At 35.7% G+C, this 19,262-nt stretch overlaps 1 protein-coding gene across 1 annotated transcript in view; it reads left to right on the top strand.

The window, feature by feature from the left end:
* LOC100242081 (callose synthase 7) overlaps positions 1–19,262 on the top strand; it is an 84,220-nt gene that overhangs the window by 10,437 nt on the left and 54,521 nt on the right. Inside the window, exons 2-6 of the mRNA XM_010658818.3 lie at positions 2,345–2,445; positions 9,211–9,323; positions 9,427–9,514; positions 9,625–9,735; positions 9,829–9,990. Of these exons, the coding sequence (XP_010657120.1) occupies positions 2,345–2,445; positions 9,211–9,323; positions 9,427–9,514; positions 9,625–9,735; positions 9,829–9,990 (575 nt within the window). The remainder of the gene's footprint in view (positions 1–2,344; positions 2,446–9,210; positions 9,324–9,426; positions 9,515–9,624; positions 9,736–9,828; positions 9,991–19,262) is intronic.

Here is a 19,262-nt window from a genome sequence, read left to right on the forward strand (position 1 = left end):
GCGTGAATAGTCTGAATAGTTGAGAGAGTGGCAATAGGAACATCCGCTGTAACCAAATCAGCATATTCATGCCAAAGAGTCAGAAATGCCGAGTAGTAGTCCTGGATGGAAATACTACCATGTTGAAACATGACAATCGCATGTTCTAATTGAAAGCGACGAGCATCGTTATCCTGATGATAAACTTTCTTCAAGTAAGCCCACATAGATTGAGCGGAGCGATGGGGCCGTAAGTGGGTGACAATATGAGGCTCCATTGAACCAAGAAGCCAAGACATGATGCGTGCATCAAGCACAACCCATGAAGGAGAAGACCCAACATCTTGAGATTTGTTAAAAGTGGATGGTTTTTCAACATCTGTGCCATCAAAATGACCCCAAAGGTCTTTTCCCTTGAGAAAAAGTTCAAACTGAAATGCCCAGGTATAATAATTTGTGCCTGTAAACTTAACACACACAGGTGCGAAATCCATAGAAAATAAATAGAACCCGAGACAAAAGGATGGACCAAAAAAAAATCCCAGAAGAAAACTGACCCACGACAGCCACAGAAATACCGAGAAAAATGGTTATGGTTGGGTGCAGCACGGATCAACACATACTTGACCGAAAGACATGAGAGGCACCTCCGAAACTGAGAAGACAGAAAATAATTTGAGGGAAGAAAAATTAGCAACCTTGCTTTGATACCATGTCAAAATATTGTGTGAATGGCCGAATACCTTGACCTTGAGTTTTGTATATTATATATAGACTTTACAAGGATGCTATACATGGAAAGCAAATAAAAGCAAATAAATTCCCGCATGATTCTAGCCCTATACATGTAAACTATAATCTGTCAAATAATGTATGCTAACTGTACAGAATAATAAATGGAGAAATAAGGAAAGAAGTGTGGACAGCAAAGCAAAGCTGTCCTTTGACAAGTATATGGGTTCTGATGGGCAAATATGACTGGTAGAGGTGAGCTGTTTTTGTCAGATTAGTTGTTCCTTGTGTGATGGTGTCTTTCATTTGAACTTGGGATAATATTTTGCTGCCCCACCTGGTGGCGTTGTTCATTTGGATTACATTGATGGGTAAGAATTTCCTTCAGATAGTTTCATGTGTAAAATACAAAACCAAAATGGCTGAGGCCAGCGGGCCACTCAATAATTTTGGTGTATCTGTAAAGGGATCAGCACATTGTTGGAAGGGTTAAGGCTGTCAGAGTTAAGATGAAAAGGTCTTTGTATGAAGCTTTTATAACTCTGGGCCAGGGGACCTTTATTGATAAGTTGTTAGTCTATGGCCTTGTTTTTTGTCCTTTTGTTTGTGGACTTGCTGGTGTAGTTATGACTCTTTTGTTTCTTTAGGCGTTCTTCATAAACTGCTTCTGTACTAGGGTTCACACCCTTTATATTGCCTTTTATTCACTTTTCTTGCGTATCTTAAATAAAATAGAAAAAGTTAAAAAAAGAAAGAAGTAAAGAAAGGAAGAAAAAGGAAACGAATTGCTAATAGTTAGAACCTCAGCTTTGGAGTTGGGATATTGATGATTGCTAGTGTCTTGGTTAGACTCTTAGGTTTTGAACCTCTTGAGTTAGTGTAGATTAAGGTCATTGAGGCAGCAGTATAAATTTCCGTAAAGGTCTGCTATTTTGCAAACCTGTGGCTATGTGGAAGGTGAATAATATGCATTGCTGAGGATGAAACTACTCAAGGGTATTGAAAAACCTCCCCCCATGTGTATCCGTCTGCTTCCTGTTTGAATTTTTATCAAGAGTAGAAAATATGTGTTTTTTTGCCTTCTATTATAGCTGTGTGATAGTATATATGCTTCTCTTGTCAACTCTCTTATACTACTAATCTTTGCATAAGAATTTCATTTATCCTTTGTCTAACAAAGATCTTTCATACAAAAAGGTTGAATGAGGAGGTCTTTTTTTCTATGTATTATTCTCTGCTGTTGGAGCAACAATTTTTGTACATTTTGTAGCAGAAAGTTATTTAATTGAGAGAGAGAGAGGCCCAAATACCACCAATATGGAAAAACCAGAAAAGGTGGAGGACATAATCTCCAACAAAGTACAAGAGTTTTGATGCTCCTCTCTTGTTCAGTGGATTAGTTTTTTTTAATCTTTAGCTTCAAGAAAGGAAAGATGAATTATAGTGATTTTTATTTGCTAAAGATCATTTTATACTTTTATTTGTTTATTCGTATTTCATAATTGGCACTTGCATTTTATATGCTTTCTCAGGCATTTTTATTTGGCATCAACTGCACATGCCAGAAGATATTCTGTACAAGCTTGTTGACAAATATCTTGCTTATGACCTTGATTTATTTTTGTTCAATTAGGTCGCTTCCATGCATTTGAGAAGGCACATAAGATGGATCCAACATCATCTGGACGTGGTGTTCGCCAATTCAAGACCATCCTATTACACAGACTTGAAAGGGTATACTTTACAATTGTTGATATTTTGGTCTCTTGCAAAGGGTGATCTTTGCTCTTCTTACTTCGTGGTCTAAATTTTTTTAAGGCCTTTCATATTATATTTTTAGTTTCTTTAGTGATATTTTTTTAATCGTTGAAGATATAAAAAGTAAATAACTTCGGTAAGTATTTTATGGGGATGAATCTCCAAGATCTACTAAAGAAAGGAATGAATGGAAATAAAAAGATCGTAAATTACTCTATCAAGTGCACTAAGGTAATTTTACATTGTTTTTCTTTTTCAATAGTAAGTAGTTGGTATTTGAGTTTCATTTAGAATTTTTTTTAATTGGAAATTCTGCTTAAAAGAAGTTTCTATAGTTTTAAACTTTCAATTTTATAGAAAGTCTTTTATCATAAAGTTTCTATTTTGAGTCTTTTTTAGAATCTAAAAGTCTTCCATATTAGAAATTTGTCACAAGAAGTTTCTATAAAGTTAAGTTTTTAATTCTAAAAAGAATGTTTACATTTTCCTTTTAATTCTAATTTGAAAAGATTTAAGAATTTTAATAAAGAAATAAGAGTCCTGATAAGTTATTTTATATATTTGGTTTTTTGTCCAAGATTGTATTTAGTTTTAAGCGAGAGTACTGTTTCATATATTTTCTTCATTTTTTTCTTTCTTGTTCCATATTTTATTTTCTTTTTTCCTGTTGCCATAATTTTAGTTCATCATTCTTTTTTTCAATTTATTTGATTGTAGACAACCATCCTAGGATTGTTCTACATCAAGATTACTGACTATTAGAAAATAAGCATTGTTCATTTGATTTGAAATAAACAATTTTGATAAGGAATAAGGAATAAAGGAGGGATAACTTATTCTTCATACTTGAAGCTATCATGGAAACAAATAGTGTGTTGCCTTATTGATTGAACTGGGGATCTAAGAAAAAGACTAGCCCAACATCAGAGAAATATCAATAGTTTTGGGAACCTATATGTCAGAATAATGGTTTGTTCCCTTGCACTAGGAAGTCACAAATACTTGATAGTGTCACCTTAGTCAAATCTTCTCATAGTGCAAAGTTTTGAGAACTAAGTCTTTTGGGGTATATTTATAGGATGCTAGTTGGTATTTTCCCATTTCTATTTCCTTATTTATAGAAAAAAGGCTATGTAATTGAATATACTCTTTTTGCTCCTTTTTCACATTGTTTTTTGTTAACTAACATTAACCTTTATATGTGTAACTCCAAAACCTTTGCCAACTCCCTTTGTATAGACTCAAAGAACATCTCATTGATACTAGGTGTACCATTCCCTAATTAAAATAAAATATTTCAAGAAGCGTTTGCCACTCCCTCCTTCAAAATTAGGTACACAACCTCCAAGTGAGATTCTATATGTTAATGCATATGTTAACTCACTCTACTAACTGCAAAGGCTATATTTGGGCGAGTGTGTGAGAAATAAATTAGCCTACTAAGTAATCTTTGAAACCTCCCTCTTTCTATTGGTGCTTCGTCATCCAAAGACTTAGGTCTTTTGTTTTGACCAACAGGAGTTTCACTAGGTTTGCCACTAAGCATCCCTGTTTTTTTAAGTGGATTTAATGTTTATTTCCATTGACAAACAAAAATTCCAAGTTTGCTTCTAACAACTTCCACCCCCAAGAAATATCTCGAACTACCAAGATCCTTCACTTCAAATTCATCAATCAATGTCTCCTTTGATTTCTTCATTCCAAGGTCATCATCACTTGTAAGAATTATGTCATCTACGTAAACAATCAAAATTTTCACCTTTCTTTCTTGAGAGTGCCTATAGAACATAGTATGCTCATAATGTCTTTAAGAGAACCCTAACCTTTTTAGAACTCTAGTGAATCTTCCAAACTAAGTTCTAAGGGATTGTTTGAGCTCATAAAGTGACTTCTCTAATTTGCAAACCCTGCCCACTTGTTGACCATATGAAAATCCAGGAGGAAGATCCATATATACTTCTTTATCAAGGTCTTCGTTTAAGAAGGCATTCTTGATGCCTAGTTGGTGTAGAGGTCAATCCTTGTTTGCTACCAAGGATATAAGAATCCTTATTGAATTAAGTTTAGCAATAGGAGCAAAAGTCTCCAAGTGGCCTATACTATAGGCTTGTGTGAAACCTTTGGCTACCAATCTTGCCTAATGTCGCTCAATTTTACCATCAAAGTTGTATTTTACCATAAAGACCCATTTGCATCCGACTGGTCTTTTTCAGTTAGGCAAATAAGCAATTTTCCATGTTCCACTTTTTTTTTAAGAGCTCTCATTTCTTCCAAAATATCTACCTTTCATTGGGGAACCATCATAGCTTCCTATATATTTTTGGGTTTTCTTCATGTGAAAGATTAGAAATAAATGCATAGAGAGATTGTGATAATTTCTGATAGGACACAAAATTTGAAATAGGGTGAAGCATGCAAGATCTTACTCCTTTTCGAAGAGCAATGAGAAGATCAAGATTTTCAGAATGATATTCTGGAGATGAGTTGGAATTTTATTACCTATTGATGTTTTTCTCTTTGATTTAGATTCATGTTGAACTCTTGGTGCAACATGCTCTTTTATTTGAGGATTTGGTTGCTAAGGATAGACAAAAAGTTCATTCAATTGGTGGTTTGCAAGTAGTGAACCATCTTCTCCCCCTATGTTTGATTTTTCCAATGGTACTATAGGTTCGATTGAGTGTTGTGACAGTGGTGAGCCTAAGATAGGAAGAGAAATTTCCCAAAAATGGTCTTCACTCAAATTCTCCCCTTGAAGAGTGGTGTTGGGAAAAAAACCTTTGTTTTTTTAAAAAATGACATCCTTAATAATAAACAATTTTCGTGAGATTGGATCATAACACTTGTACCCTTTTATTGTGGAATAGTAGCCTAGAAAGATACAGTTAATGGCACGGAGGTCCAATTTGGAATGATGATGATCTGGAACAAGAGTGAAAGCCGTGCTACCAAAGATCTTTATAGGAAGGGAATGGTAAAGAGAAGAAGGTTAAGTGGTAAGAAGAGTTGATAAAGGAGTGTTAAAGTTTACAACACGGGATGACATTTGATTTATGAGAAATGTAGTAGTACGAAAAGCTTTGCCCCAAAATTTTTTAGTCATATGAGTGGTGAACATTAATGCTTTGACAACTTCTAAGAGATGTCGATTTTTGCACTTGGCAACTCCATTTTGTTGTGGAGTGTTAGTGCAAGAATTGTGATGAGCAATTCCTTGAGTAGATAGATAATTGCCAAGAACAAAATTAAAATACTTAGTACCAGTATCAGTTTGTAAAATTTGGATTTGGGCTTGAAGTTGATTTTTAACCATGGGATGAAATTGTATAAAAGTTTGGGCATCTTTAAATTTTTCTTTCAAGAGGTAAACCCAACATATGGGTGTATGATCATCAATAAAAGAAATGAACCATTTTGTATTAGTTAAATTTGGAACATGTGAAGGACCCGAAATGACATTGTGAATAAGTGCGAAAGGATGGGAAGCTATGTAGGGTCGGGTAGGATAAGGACTAAGGTGATGTTTGGCAAGTTGACAAGTTTCACATTGTAAATGAGAAACATTTTTGTAATTGAACAAAGTGGGAAACAAAGATTTCATGTGAGAAAAACTAGGATGACCTAATCTATAGTGCGATAACATTATTTCGTTATCACAAGATAAAGAACCTAATCCAGTACTTGCAACTTGACCTTGTCCATTAACAATGATCGAGTCCTCAAGATAATAGATGTCGTCACATTCCCGAACTTTCCTTATCGTCTTCCCCAAAGATAGATCTTGAAACTCACAATTGGAAGGAAAAAATTTAGCTATGCAATTGTGGTCGCTTGTTAATTTGCTAACGGAAAGTATATTACAGGAATTTTGGGACATGTAAAACAAAATGGATTTTTAGAGAATTTGAGAGTGACATCATTCTCTTCTCTGCAACAGAGAAAGTGAACCATTCATAATTCTAATATTTTGGTGACTAGAACAAGGGACATAGGAATAAAAATATGTTACATACTCTGTCATGTGGTCCGACGTCCCAGAGTCGACAATCCACATATCTTCTTTATTATTTGTAGCATTGAGAGCAGTAAGAAAGGTAACCTTATGGGCTGTAGAACAATTACTACCTCCTTGATTTGAACAGGATTAGGACAATGGTGAATTAAGTAGTTTGTAGAGGTGCTCAATTTGCTTCTTGCTGAATTTGACAAGAGCATTTTCTGAGTTGTTTTCATTCTGGTTTGTAGTGGCTTGATTGTTGGTGGTGCTCTAGACTTGAAAGCTCTTTCCATTTGTAGGTTCTCCAAGTGCCCAGGTGGCTGGATTTGCATGGATCTTCCAGGGGATCTTCTTAGTATGTCCAGGTCGGTTGTGATGCTCACACCATGGCCTTTCCCCATGCTGGTTGCTATGCTGGTCACCAGGGTTTCTAGTGTTTTGCTCATGTGACACAACAAACTCTTAGTAGTCCCTTTTTCTCCCAGCATTACCTTTCTACAACTTTCTTCTCTCTTTACCTTTAAAAAACTTCATCTGCGGATGGAAATGGCTCCCTTCTTAAAACTCTTCTTCTTGCTTTATTGAGTTCTTTATTTAGACCTGCCAAGAACTTAAAAACTCTTTCCTTTTTAATAATTTTTTTCTGCTTCATACTATACTCTTCATAGTCTAATTCTGACTCGTAGAATAGGTCTAATTCCTGCCAGATAGCTTGTAGGTCATTACAATATTGTGTTACGTCCATAGTTCCCTGTTTCATCTCCTTGATCCTTGACTTCAACTTGAAAATTTGGGTAGCGTTGCCTAGATCTGAGTAATTTCTCTTAACCATGTCCCATATTGCCTTTGCTGTTGATAAGAACAAACAAGTCTGACTGATTTTTGTGCCCATTGGGTTGATTAGGCATGCCATGACAATTGAATTGTCCATGATCGATGTGGAATAATTCAGATCATTCTTCTCTGGTGCCTTTGTTTCATCGGTCTGATAATTGGGCTTGCCTCTTCCACACACCACCAACTTGGCTGATGAGACCATTGGAGGTAGTTCTTTCCATTTAATTTGTGTGTCGTGATCTGCCTAGAAGGATTATCACCAGCTTGAAATGCGGCTAATGATTAAGACGATGTTGCCCTCGGCTGGGTTGAAGAGTTAGTCAAAGATTCTTCTCCTCTAGCTTCACATCATTGCTCGTTATGCTCCATATGGCAGTTTTGGCCCATACAGACAAAATAGGAATTGAAACTTTATTATTTTTCATTAGATGGATTTATGGGGCCAAATAAATAGACCCCAACAGAAAACAACTAGCTTGATTTTCTCCTACAAACTAGGATCCAATCTCCTCCTAAAATCTAGGTAACAAACTGACTTCAAAATTAAACTATAAAAAAGAAACAGAAAATTCAAATCTCCCTAATTTTCAGGACTTATCATGAAATACCCTGATTTATTGAACAAAAATAAATCAAATAAGAAACCAAATTCTATCCTTATTCACAATATAGGAGGCCTTAGAAAATCTCAAGTGGAAAGAGGTAGTTCAGGAGCAAATGAGAGCTTTGAACAAGAATGAAAAATAGGAACTTATGGAATTACTTCCTGGGAAGAAGACAATGGGTTGTAAATGCATATTTATGGTGAAATTTAAGGCTGATGGGACAGTTGAGAGATATAAGTCCAGGTTGGTTGTAAAAGGAATCAGTCAAGGATTCACTCAACAGCCTTGAATCATAGTCCATATTCTTGATATACATGTAGTTTTTTGTTTGAAGTATTTTGGAATTCATGAATTAATGAGGGTGTTTGCTTGAAGAATTCTGAGATAATAAATTTTAGCATGGGATCTTCTCCCCTGTTTCTTTTTTAATGATAAGTATTATAATCCTTAAAACTATAGAAGCTAGTGGAATTGATTAGATTTGCATCTCAGTAATACATTGGACGGACATTGTTTATGTCATTTTTTTATGGGAATTACAATTCAAAGTGAATAAGTGTATGTGGTTATTCTTGATTTATTTGTTATCCATGGCTGGTTGGTGCTGCCAATATATATTCAGTCAATACAGAACATGATAGGGTCCAGAACCCTATTGTATCCAGTCTTATATCACGAGTTCAGTGGATACTCAACCTGATATGGAGGGTTGTACCAAGATATTATGCAAAATAAATATTTGGATTTGATACTTTGGGTATGATATGATCTTTTATTTTATTTTATTTCGTAATATAAACTGTTAAAGAAGAATTTGCTTTGCCCACCTTTCTCTTGTTTATCTTGTCTGATAAGGGGTACTCTTTATTTTATTCATTTATTTTCCTGATGGCAAATAAAATTTTTTATTTATTAATAGGGAAAGGAAATGTATAGGGATGAGCCATTATTCCAAAAGGACAGAAGGAAAAGAGGAAGAGGAATGAAATTTGGAAATAGCTCCCAACAAAAATAATTATTTAATTCTCTTTTGTTTTGGGTACTGGAATTTGAAGGAGGAAGATTATAATTGGTTGTGATGGAAATGGGCCTTCAAGTTGTGATGAAATGACATAGAATTCTAGCCATGTTACGATCTGCTGGTATGGAAATAATTAAGGGTGGACATTGATGTTAATTGTTTGTCAGTTTGTTATCTAAACAATAATTAATTTTTCAATAGTTAGCATCCATTAAAATTATATCAGAGGTTTGAAAATCGATTAGAACCAGATTCACAACATCCAAAACTCTTGGTTGCAGGAAGAAGAGGAAACGCATCCTCAGCTTGCAAGAAATGATCCAAGAGAAATACAGAAGTTTTACCAGAACTTTTATGAGAAAAATATCAAAGAAGGCCAATATACAAAAAAACCGTAAGCCTTGATTCTGAAGCATTGTTATGGGCAGTTCATGTTGAGTCTTGTAGCTGTTCTTGTTTATTTATCTCTTTCTTATGGTTTTTGTTATCTTCTGAAGGGAGGAAATGGCTAAGATCTATCAGATTGCAACAGTATTGTATGATGTGCTGAAAACAGTAGTACCTACTGGGAAAGTTGAAGAAGAGGTTTGTTTTGTATAAAATTTATTATCCTTCTTCGGATGTTTAAATATTTACTTGCGTGTGGAAAGTAACATAATGGATATGTGGATTCTCAATTGACATTGTTATTGCAGACCGAAATATATGCCAAAGAAGTTGAAAAGAGAAGGAAACAGTATGAACACTATAACATTCTACCCTTTTATACTCTTGGCGTCCAATCACCAATTATGAAGCTTCCAGAGGTTGTATATGTGCTGGCTATGTAATCTTGGTTTTCTTTGTGCTCATTAGATTTATTTCTTAATTTATGATTGCTACCTTGTTCACTTTTTCAGATCAAAGCTGCAATTCGTGCTCTGCGTACTGTGGACAATCTTCCAATGCCTAGAATTCGTTCCACTCCTAGCGCCCCTGATGACAATTCAATAATGTTGGAGGACAGGGATCAATCTTTTACTGATATCCTTGATTGGCTTTCTTCAATATTTGGATTTCAGGTAGCTTCAAATTTGGAAAGCCTTTTTCAGCTTTTCTATTTCATGCACTGTATCATTTGTTCCATAGGATCTGTTCTACTTTGGAGTGGGTGTCAGTGGATGTAGGCTGGCTTTGACCCATCCTGTCTTTTTTTCTTTTTTGGATCAGAAACAAATATATTTATTACATTGAATGATAAATACAGAGGAGGATGAGAAACCCTTTCAAGATGTATAATTGGTGATCAGAAAGTAGAAATGTATATTGCTCCACAAGAAAATCCTATCTGCATAGACTAAGGCAGGAGAAGCAATGCCCACACATGACAAAACTTGACACACCTAGAGGGTACTTCAACAAAAGAAACTGAGTGCTTTTCTCCTTGATTGTCTAATTGGTTTGCAATATGGTTACTTGAGCAAGGAACCAAGAGAAGGAGCCCCCACCTCCAGCAATATCTATAATTTTGTAAAGCTAAATATTGAACTTTTTAGGCAACCAAAAAATAACAACAGCAGCAATATCTCCTTCTGCATTTTGGTTGGATAGACACAAAGCTTTAGTTTGCAGTAAGCCCTCTAGAAATGCTAACATCTCTACCCAATAGCTGAACTAACTTGGTGGGGTTTAGAGTAAGCCCTCAGTACTGTACTTGAATGATGTCTGATCCTTGGATGGAGGAGGTAGCTGTACCCATTGGTCTCAAGGGCCAATTTGGCTTTATTGACACTTCACAACAGATATTATCCTTTTTGAATTGTGGTGTCAGCCTGGGAGTAAGTTCATTCAGAATTTAACATGCTTCTGAGCATTCCTTCTTCATGTTTCAGAGACATTGGAATCAAGTTACACTGCTTTTTCCCCCTGAAAGTGGAGACATATTGTGGATATTTTACTATGGAGCTATTATTTTCTTGAAATTAACTCTCTTGAACTAAAAATCTGCAAATGAATAAGCTAGAGTTCACTCATCATGCAACTGGTACTCACCTGAAATGGTTTAACTTTAACTGTTGAGCTCAACAATAGAGACACATAATTGTGACATAGTGAAAATTAGTTGCATATAAAGCAGGTGGTTATGTGTTTACAAATAATAGATGTCAAATTGGAACTGAATCAGAAGATTCTTAGTATCTGATAATTCAAATATTGCATGTTTTCAAGTTAGATACAAATGCAAATATAAGCATATCAAAACATAAGTTTGATCAATTTCAAAATTGTCCTGTAGGATCCAAATACATCATGGGTTCTCATGAACCTGAGGCAAAAAGTATAGTCCCTTGCTGGCTAGGGTCAAATAGGGTGACCAGTCTTAAAGTGTTGAAAGATAGTCTGTGGTTGCAATTGTTTCAATTAATGGTACGAAAATGCAGTATGACTCTTACTTGACAGGGTTCAGATCAACACCACTCCACTCTGGGATTGAGATTTGGATTTTATTTGAGGATAAATCTTAAGATTCTTTGTATTAGGAGAGAGTAAAATTGTTGAAGTGATCATTCTTGGAGGATAAATTAAGAAACACTCTCTTGTAGATAAGGACAAAGTCTTGGAGTTGATGACCTTTGTATAGCTTTTTATCAAGAGTTTATTTACCTTGAGAGCATTTAGTTAAACTTGTTGAGGAATTTTAGCACAAGTGGGTTATTAAACTTCCAACTCCATAATTATTGCTTTTGATCTTAGAAGAGCCCTTAGCTTTAGTATTGAAGATTTTAAGCTCATTAACTTGCTAAGCACCTTGTATGAGATTTTAGCTAGGGTCATCCCTAAGTATTTTCATTAGGTACTCTAGGGACTATCTTTCCTTTCTAGGGGACTTTGTTGTGGTGAAGATGATTATTGATGCATATTTGATAGCTAATGAAATTATGAATGAGAAGTTACTTTATGTGAATGAGGTGGTTTCCATGGTAAGCTTTAAGAATGATTGATGATGCTTTTTTATAGGTGAAAGAGAGAATATATTGACAATGTCTAAATGAGAGTGCAACAAAGTATACTCGGTGTATGCAAAGAGTGCCATCAAGCAAGTAAAAGTAGGGGAGGGAAAAAAAACCAACCTCCCTCCACTTAGTTTTAGCTCCACCAATCAATAAAGCCTATCATAGTTATGGAATGGTTACCTATGTACACTCTAACCCAATTAGAGTACACACATGAGTGACCTTTCAAGCTTTCTTCCTCTCCATCCCCACATAATAACTATGACAACTCATAAGGGTCTTTCTTACTAAAGAGTATAACCTAGGTCGCACTAAAAGAGAACAAAATATCAACCATAGAGTTCTTGCTTTGGAGCAATGTAGAAGCAAATGATCAACTAATTCCTCTTCCCTTATACACATGTAGCACCTATTCATCAAATTCTGAGTTGGTCAAGTGTTAAAATCCTACCCCATAAATCTTCCAAAGCAAAGGAACTCACCCTTATAGGAGCCCAAGGATTCTACACTATTCTTGAAGGAAAAGCCTCACTTCTTCCCCCAGATAATTAAGAGTAGTAGGATTTAATAGAGAATTTGTTGCACTTTGTTTTCTTCCAACCCAATCTATCCTCCACATCCCTTCTTATTAAGGCTGATTGTAGTCTTCTAAAAAGGGCCTCACTTATTCTAACTCCCAATCATGCAATTGTCTGTGAAATGGGGATTCCATTGACCCCCTTTCCTTACTTGCTCCGACATTTCTGCAGTCCAATCATCTTTTCAATGGCTATACAAAAAAGTGCCAAGGAGGATTCATCCGAAGAACTATCTTTACACCATTTGACTTTCCAAAATTTTACCCTCTTTTAGTTACACATTCTTTTAGTTACACATGATGTAGTGATATCTACTTTTAAAGTTTTCCCACCCATTTCTGATAGCCTTTGATAGGCTCACCTCATAGTAGTCTCTCACTGATCTTGAACACCATTCCCTTTCATTAGTCCCAAAATTTTCAACTATGACTCATTTCCAAAGGGATTCTCTCTTTGAAGCTAATCTTTAACTCCATTTACCAAGGAGAGCCTTGTTTAGTGTGTATAGATATTTGATGCTAAGACCATCATTCTTTTTGTCTAGTTGTGACCATAGACCAACTCAACCAAGTAAGGCTTTTTCTTTGAGCTCTCATTTTCCTCAAAGGAAGTTGTTTGAATTTGTTCCAATTTAAGGCCCACCTTAATGAGGATGAACATTAGTATTAGTTGTAATTAAATTAGGATTAGCATTTATTGCAGTCAAATTGGGAATAACTAACTTTGTTATAAGATAATTAGAATTAGAGTCATAATATGTTATTAGAATTATAGTAGACTTTGGATTTCTTAGAAAAGCCTATAAATAAGGGTAATTGATGTAACCCAAAGTATTGATTGATAATTAATAATATTACATTTTCTTACATACTTTGCAGTTCTCAGTGGTGAGATTCCATTGATTTTGTTTTAGGTGAGACTCCTAGGAGGCTTTAGTGCGACTCTAAGGTTCTATCCCTTCTTTTCCTTATTTTCTCTCTCTATATTTTATTTTCTTTTATTTTGCTGCCATAAACTTTATCCCTTGTTCCTCTCCTTAAACTCGAAAAGATAAAAACCCTAACCCACCTATTTGATTGTAGGCAACCATCTTAGGTTTGTCCTACATCACTCTCTCTTTGGAATGATAAAAAAAAGATACAAAATAAATGGAAAAACTTGACAACGTGCTCTTGATCAAAGTAAGTCTCCCTCCATTAGAAAGATATTGTCATTTTCACAAAGCAAGCCTTCTTTGAAGTTTCTCTTCCACCATATTGTACACCCTCGCTGATTTGTAAGAAGCTCCTAAGAGTAAGCCTAAGTAGGAAATGGGAAAGACCTCTACCTTGCACCTTAACACCAAAGAAATATCCTCCATTAAATGCAACTTGTTCTATCGGTATAAGTTCACTTATCTCCATATTTATTTTTAAGCCTAGTATTTATTTTCAAACCACATGAAAATCCAAGATACTCCATTTGTTCTTGATTAGCATTGCAAGAAAATAGGACGTTATTAGCAAATAACAAATGGGACACTTCCATACTTTCCCCACCTCTTCCACTCATATTGAAGCTAATATGAAGCCCCCATCTATTGCCTTTCTCAACATCCTTACTTAGGGCCTCCATAGCCAAGATGAAGAGGTAGGGTGAGAAAGGATCACCTTGCCTCAAACCCCTAGATCTTTGGAAGAAACTAGATGGGATCCTGTTAAATAGAACAAAGGATCACCATAGAAATACACCATTTACTCCATCTCACCCACTTTTGATGAAATCTCATTATGTCCAATACTATAACCAAAAAGTCCTAATTTACATGATTATATGCTTTCTTAATGTCCAACTTGCAAATAACCCCACTACACTCTTTTAACCTTCAATCTAATGTCTCATTTGCAATAAGGGTTGCATTCAAAATTTTCTTATCCTTTACAAATGCATGTTGATAAGTTAAAACCACATTACCTACCACTTTCTTGAGCCTATTAGCTAGGAATTTAGTTAGAAGCTTATATACCCCCTTAACTAAGATAATGGGTGTAAAATCTTTCAAGTCCTTAACTCTACCTTTCTTTGTGATCAGAACTAAAAAAGTGACATATAAGCTTCTCTTAAAAGAACTATTATAAAAAAGTTCCCTCAAGAAGCTCATCACCTCTAGTTTTACAAAGTCTAAACTCATTTACTGCAATGCCATGGTAAACCTGTCTAGCCTTAGGGTTTTATGCCAACTCAAACTAGACGGTTGCTAGAATTACCTTCTTAGAGAAAGAAATTGCCAAATTCCTAGCCTCATCACTTCCTAGCGCTTCAAAAGACATCCTGTTAATGCTAGGTCTCCAATCCTTGGTTTTGGACAAAAGTAACTAGAAGGCCTTGGAAACTCCCTCCATTATATTTGCTTCCTTAGACAAACATACACCATTCACTCTCACTTTGGTCATGGAGTTTCTTCTTCGAGTGTTGGCCCTTTTATGGAAGAATTTGACATTTTTATATCTCTCTTTAACCAAATTTCTATTGATTTCTATCTCCACATAGTGTCTTCCAACAAGGTTACTTGTTGAATTCAGTCACTGCTAATCTTCTTGCCTCAAACTTATCAAGGAAAGGGGAGCTTGTCTCTCCTTAGAGTCCCAAAAACCAATCTTATTAAAGGCCTCAATTATTATTTTTTTTAATTTTTATTTTATTTATGACATTCCTAAAGACCTCACTATTCCATTTTTTTAAGTGTTGCTTAAGGTTCTTAAGTTTGTTGCCAACATATGATTGTAGGAGCCATTCATGTTATAACCTAACCACCAACTCCTCACTAAGTCTTTAAAAGCTTCTAACTTAAGCCACCTAATTTCAAATCTAAAAGGAGTTTTGTGCTTCCTTATCCCACCTCTATCAAGAACTATAGGAGGGTGATATGATATTAGCTTAGGTAAAATGCTTTGAACTATGCTTGAACATGATCCTCCCAATCATTCAACACTAGGAAATGGTTTTAACCTCAAAGTAGAATGAGAATTCATCCCATGACGCCAAGTGAAAGGCTCTCTAACTAGAGGAAGATCCCTTAAGTTCAATTTTTTTTTTTGATAGGTAAGATACCTTCAATTCAATTCCTTAATAATCTTTGAGAAATGCCTCGTATCAAAAGATGGTCTTGGACAATTTCTCTTCTCGACCAAGAAATTGACCATATTAAAATTCCCTCCTAAGCACTAGAGATATCATTCCATAAACTTCTAATAACACCTAATTCTACTCAAAAGTCCTTTCTTTCCCTACTAAGGATTGACAATAAACATCTAAAAACACCGAGACAAAGCCATCTTCACAATGTTTGAACCAATAAGGGATAGAGAACACTCCCACTTACATTTTAAGAAGCTTTAGCACTCTATTATCCCAAAAACCTAAGATGCCTCCTATCGAACCACTGGCTTCCACTACAACCTAATCTAAGAATCTTCCTACTCCTAGACTTTTTACTAGCTGTCCAGTCATCTATTTTACCTTTGTTTCTTGAGGATAGACTAGATTAGGTCCTTAAGACCTAACTAGTGGTTTTATTAACTTTTGCTTCTTCCCATCATTTGCCTTTTTGACATTTGAGATATGATTCCTAACTTCATTAAGTGGCTAAGACTGGCTCCTCGCTTTTCTTCTCATGCTCCTTTTCTATCCCAGATGTACTCTTGTAATTAATTAAACGTTCTAATTTTTGGAGCTCTCTCTCAAAGTGGGTTGTAGAAGATGATTTCTTATTCTCTCTCAACAATGAAACACTGCCCCCTTTCTAGCTTCCATCATCTCCTACAGGGATATAATCTCCTTTTCAAAACCCTCGATTACCATCCCCATGAAACTATTAAAGATAGCTAGTTTGTGGAAGACACCCTTGGGTATCTATTTTTTCAAATTACTCTCCTACCACCTTACCTCATCCTTTGAGTATCCCGAATCACTTGGACAAAATTCCAGGAACATTGACAATGTGCCATCTTGGAAAATAATCCTTAAAGGACCACTTGTAGCCCTCATGGACTTGCTAGAAATCCTTTTCTTCATTTGGTTCAAAATTTCCCATGCTCGACAACTATAAGAACTCTAGTTCATGACCTTTTATCAACATTGGTAGGCCTTATATCAAAACTTACCTTTGGCTCCTTTTGAGTGTCCTCAATTAGGCACCAAACAAAGAATTTCTCGCTTATCCTTTGAAGGACAAGAGGAAGAAGAGAGTCTATCCCCAAAAAAAACACAACAGATAAAAGTCATTCTTTTGAATTTGGTAGCTGTGGCCAATAACGGTTCATTTACATAGGAAAGCCCTCCCTCTAGGATTTAGGTGACCTTCGATTCTCGAGGAATGAAAAAGTTAGGCTTGCTTCCCTTCCTCACACTATAGAGAGGAAAACTCTAGAACATCTTGTGGGCTCTTTTCTCCTTGGATTTAAATACAAAATTGGGCTTTGCTCTTTGACTAGATAGCTCCCTTAAAAAAGGGGAACATGAAGAGGTATGAGGAGCTTCAATAGGCCTATCCTTGCCTAGGCCACAAGAATGAACTCCACCTTTTAAATAAACTGCCCTTTGATCTCGTAGTGGGCCTCATTCAACTTAGAACCCACATCCTTTGGGCTAAGTAATGCTCATTCCTTAGCTTAAAATGAATTTAAAATAGAAGGGCCATCTAACTTCGACCATATTTCTCCTAAGGTCTACTAAAGGGGGATACCCACCTCACTACTCCCACCTATGCGCAAGGTTAGGAAAAAGATGTGCTCCTCACTCCTATAACGACCAATTTACATCCCTTGCAAGACACACTTTCAACCACTTTTGCACACAACTCCTCGTCCTTTCCTACTTTCCCCACCAACACATGAAGGCCCCCTCGCTCTTCCTCTAACCTCCAGCTAGTAAGCTTTGTTTCAACCTCAATCAGCCATGACAGAATCTCCCACTAAAGCTGAATGGAAAACCACAAAAATCCCACCATACTTGGGACCATTAAACTAAGAATTTGGGACCACTCTCCCATTTGAGTAAATGAGGATCCTTGCCTATTGTAAATTAAGTCGAGACATTGTGTCTTTATCCACTGCCGCAAAGTCCCCGTACTGGTTCCTCTCATTTTTAAACAAATCCTTTCCTCATAGATGAAAAGACAACCTTATTAATCCTAAACATACTTCTTCAGCATTAGCATCATGCCTGAAATAACCGACTTCCTGAGACCACCTATCCAGATGCAAACAATTTCCCTTGAAATTCCTCAACCTCATTTGCAACACCTTTTGATCCTTGGTCAAACTCAAATAAAATTAGGGAACCGCTCATCAAATCCAAATAAATGTTCCCTTTCAACCACCAATTATACATAGCTCAATTTTCTAAGGAGAATAGATCCGAACTATTAAGTGAAGAATCACCCTATCTACCCATAAGGTTCTATTGAAGGTGTGCCATATTTTTGCTGATTTTCTCCTTTCTTATTTGAATTCACATTGCTTCACTCACACCAACACGATCATTTGTCACCAACTCTACCAAATAAGCTATCTTACTTGGGGACCCTCTTTTTTCCCCTACATGAGAAGACTAACCCCTTGTGCTTCTTGTTCAATCCTGTGAGGAGGGACTAACCCTAAATTCCCTGACTTTGCAATGAGAAACTTCCACCCCTTAGAAAACCTCTTTCCTTAGAGAATATCAAAGTAAATATCTTCTTTTCCATTGGAAAAACAAAGCATAGTAGGAATCTTTTTGCCTTGTTGCACATTTCCATCTTGAAAATCCTTTCTCCTTCCTTCCATACCTTCCTATAAGAGTTTAGTCCTACATTTTCATTGCGTGATTCTACCCCATCCAATAACAAGGTAAGTTCTTTCTTGCCAAACTTGATATAGGATGAGAATACTCGCCCCCTCAACCAACACCTTACCCACCACCTTGCCTTTAACAATCTCTACTAAAATCGTAAAAGATTTTGAGTCAACACCAAACTAGTATTTACCTCCATTTAGTGGCTGTCTCTACACAATGTTAACTAGGGTTTGAGGATTATACCCTTAGTTGAAACTATAAGCCTGTGAGTTTAAGATTTGGGTGGAAGAGAGAAAAAAGAAGAAATAAAAGATAGAAGAGGTTTAGGTTTTTGTTCTGTTGACTTACCTATATTCTTCCTTCTGTTCATGATATTGAGTCTTATTTGAAAGCATGATATACATTAGGGGTAAAATCCCAACATTTTAAGCTTTTAGGTAAATTGGCTGTCTAACATAGTATCAAAACCACAACATGTTTATTTTCCTAATTTATTAAGCCATGTGCAAGTCCAAAAAAGATTGTCCATAATTTGTTTGCCTACGTTCTAGTTTTTTTCTCCATGTTCAGGTATAGGACCACATGTGAGGGAGAGTATTGGAGAGCATGATATACCTTGTGGACATTAATGCGAAAACTCAAACTTTTAGGAAAATTAGTTGTCCAACAAGTCTGAAATAAGAAATTATAATGATACCCAAAATATAGTATTATAACAATAATAAACTTTAATGCAACAAGAATAAGCTCTAATGGTCCCCCTCAAGCTAGAGCATATGGATGAAAATTACAATGATACCCCTAATATAATATAACAATAATAAACTTTAATGCAAAAATAATAAGATCTAATGCAGTCCCTCTCTTCAAGCTGGAGCATATGTAAACCCACTATATGTATAAAGTGCCAAAAAGTGCTCTCTATTATGTTTGATTTTTATTATATTC

The sequence above is a fragment of the Vitis vinifera genome, chromosome 12 (genome assembly GCF_030704535.1).
Source record: "Vitis vinifera cultivar Pinot Noir 40024 chromosome 12, ASM3070453v1".
Classification (NCBI taxonomy): domain Eukaryota; kingdom Viridiplantae; phylum Streptophyta; class Magnoliopsida; order Vitales; family Vitaceae; genus Vitis; species Vitis vinifera.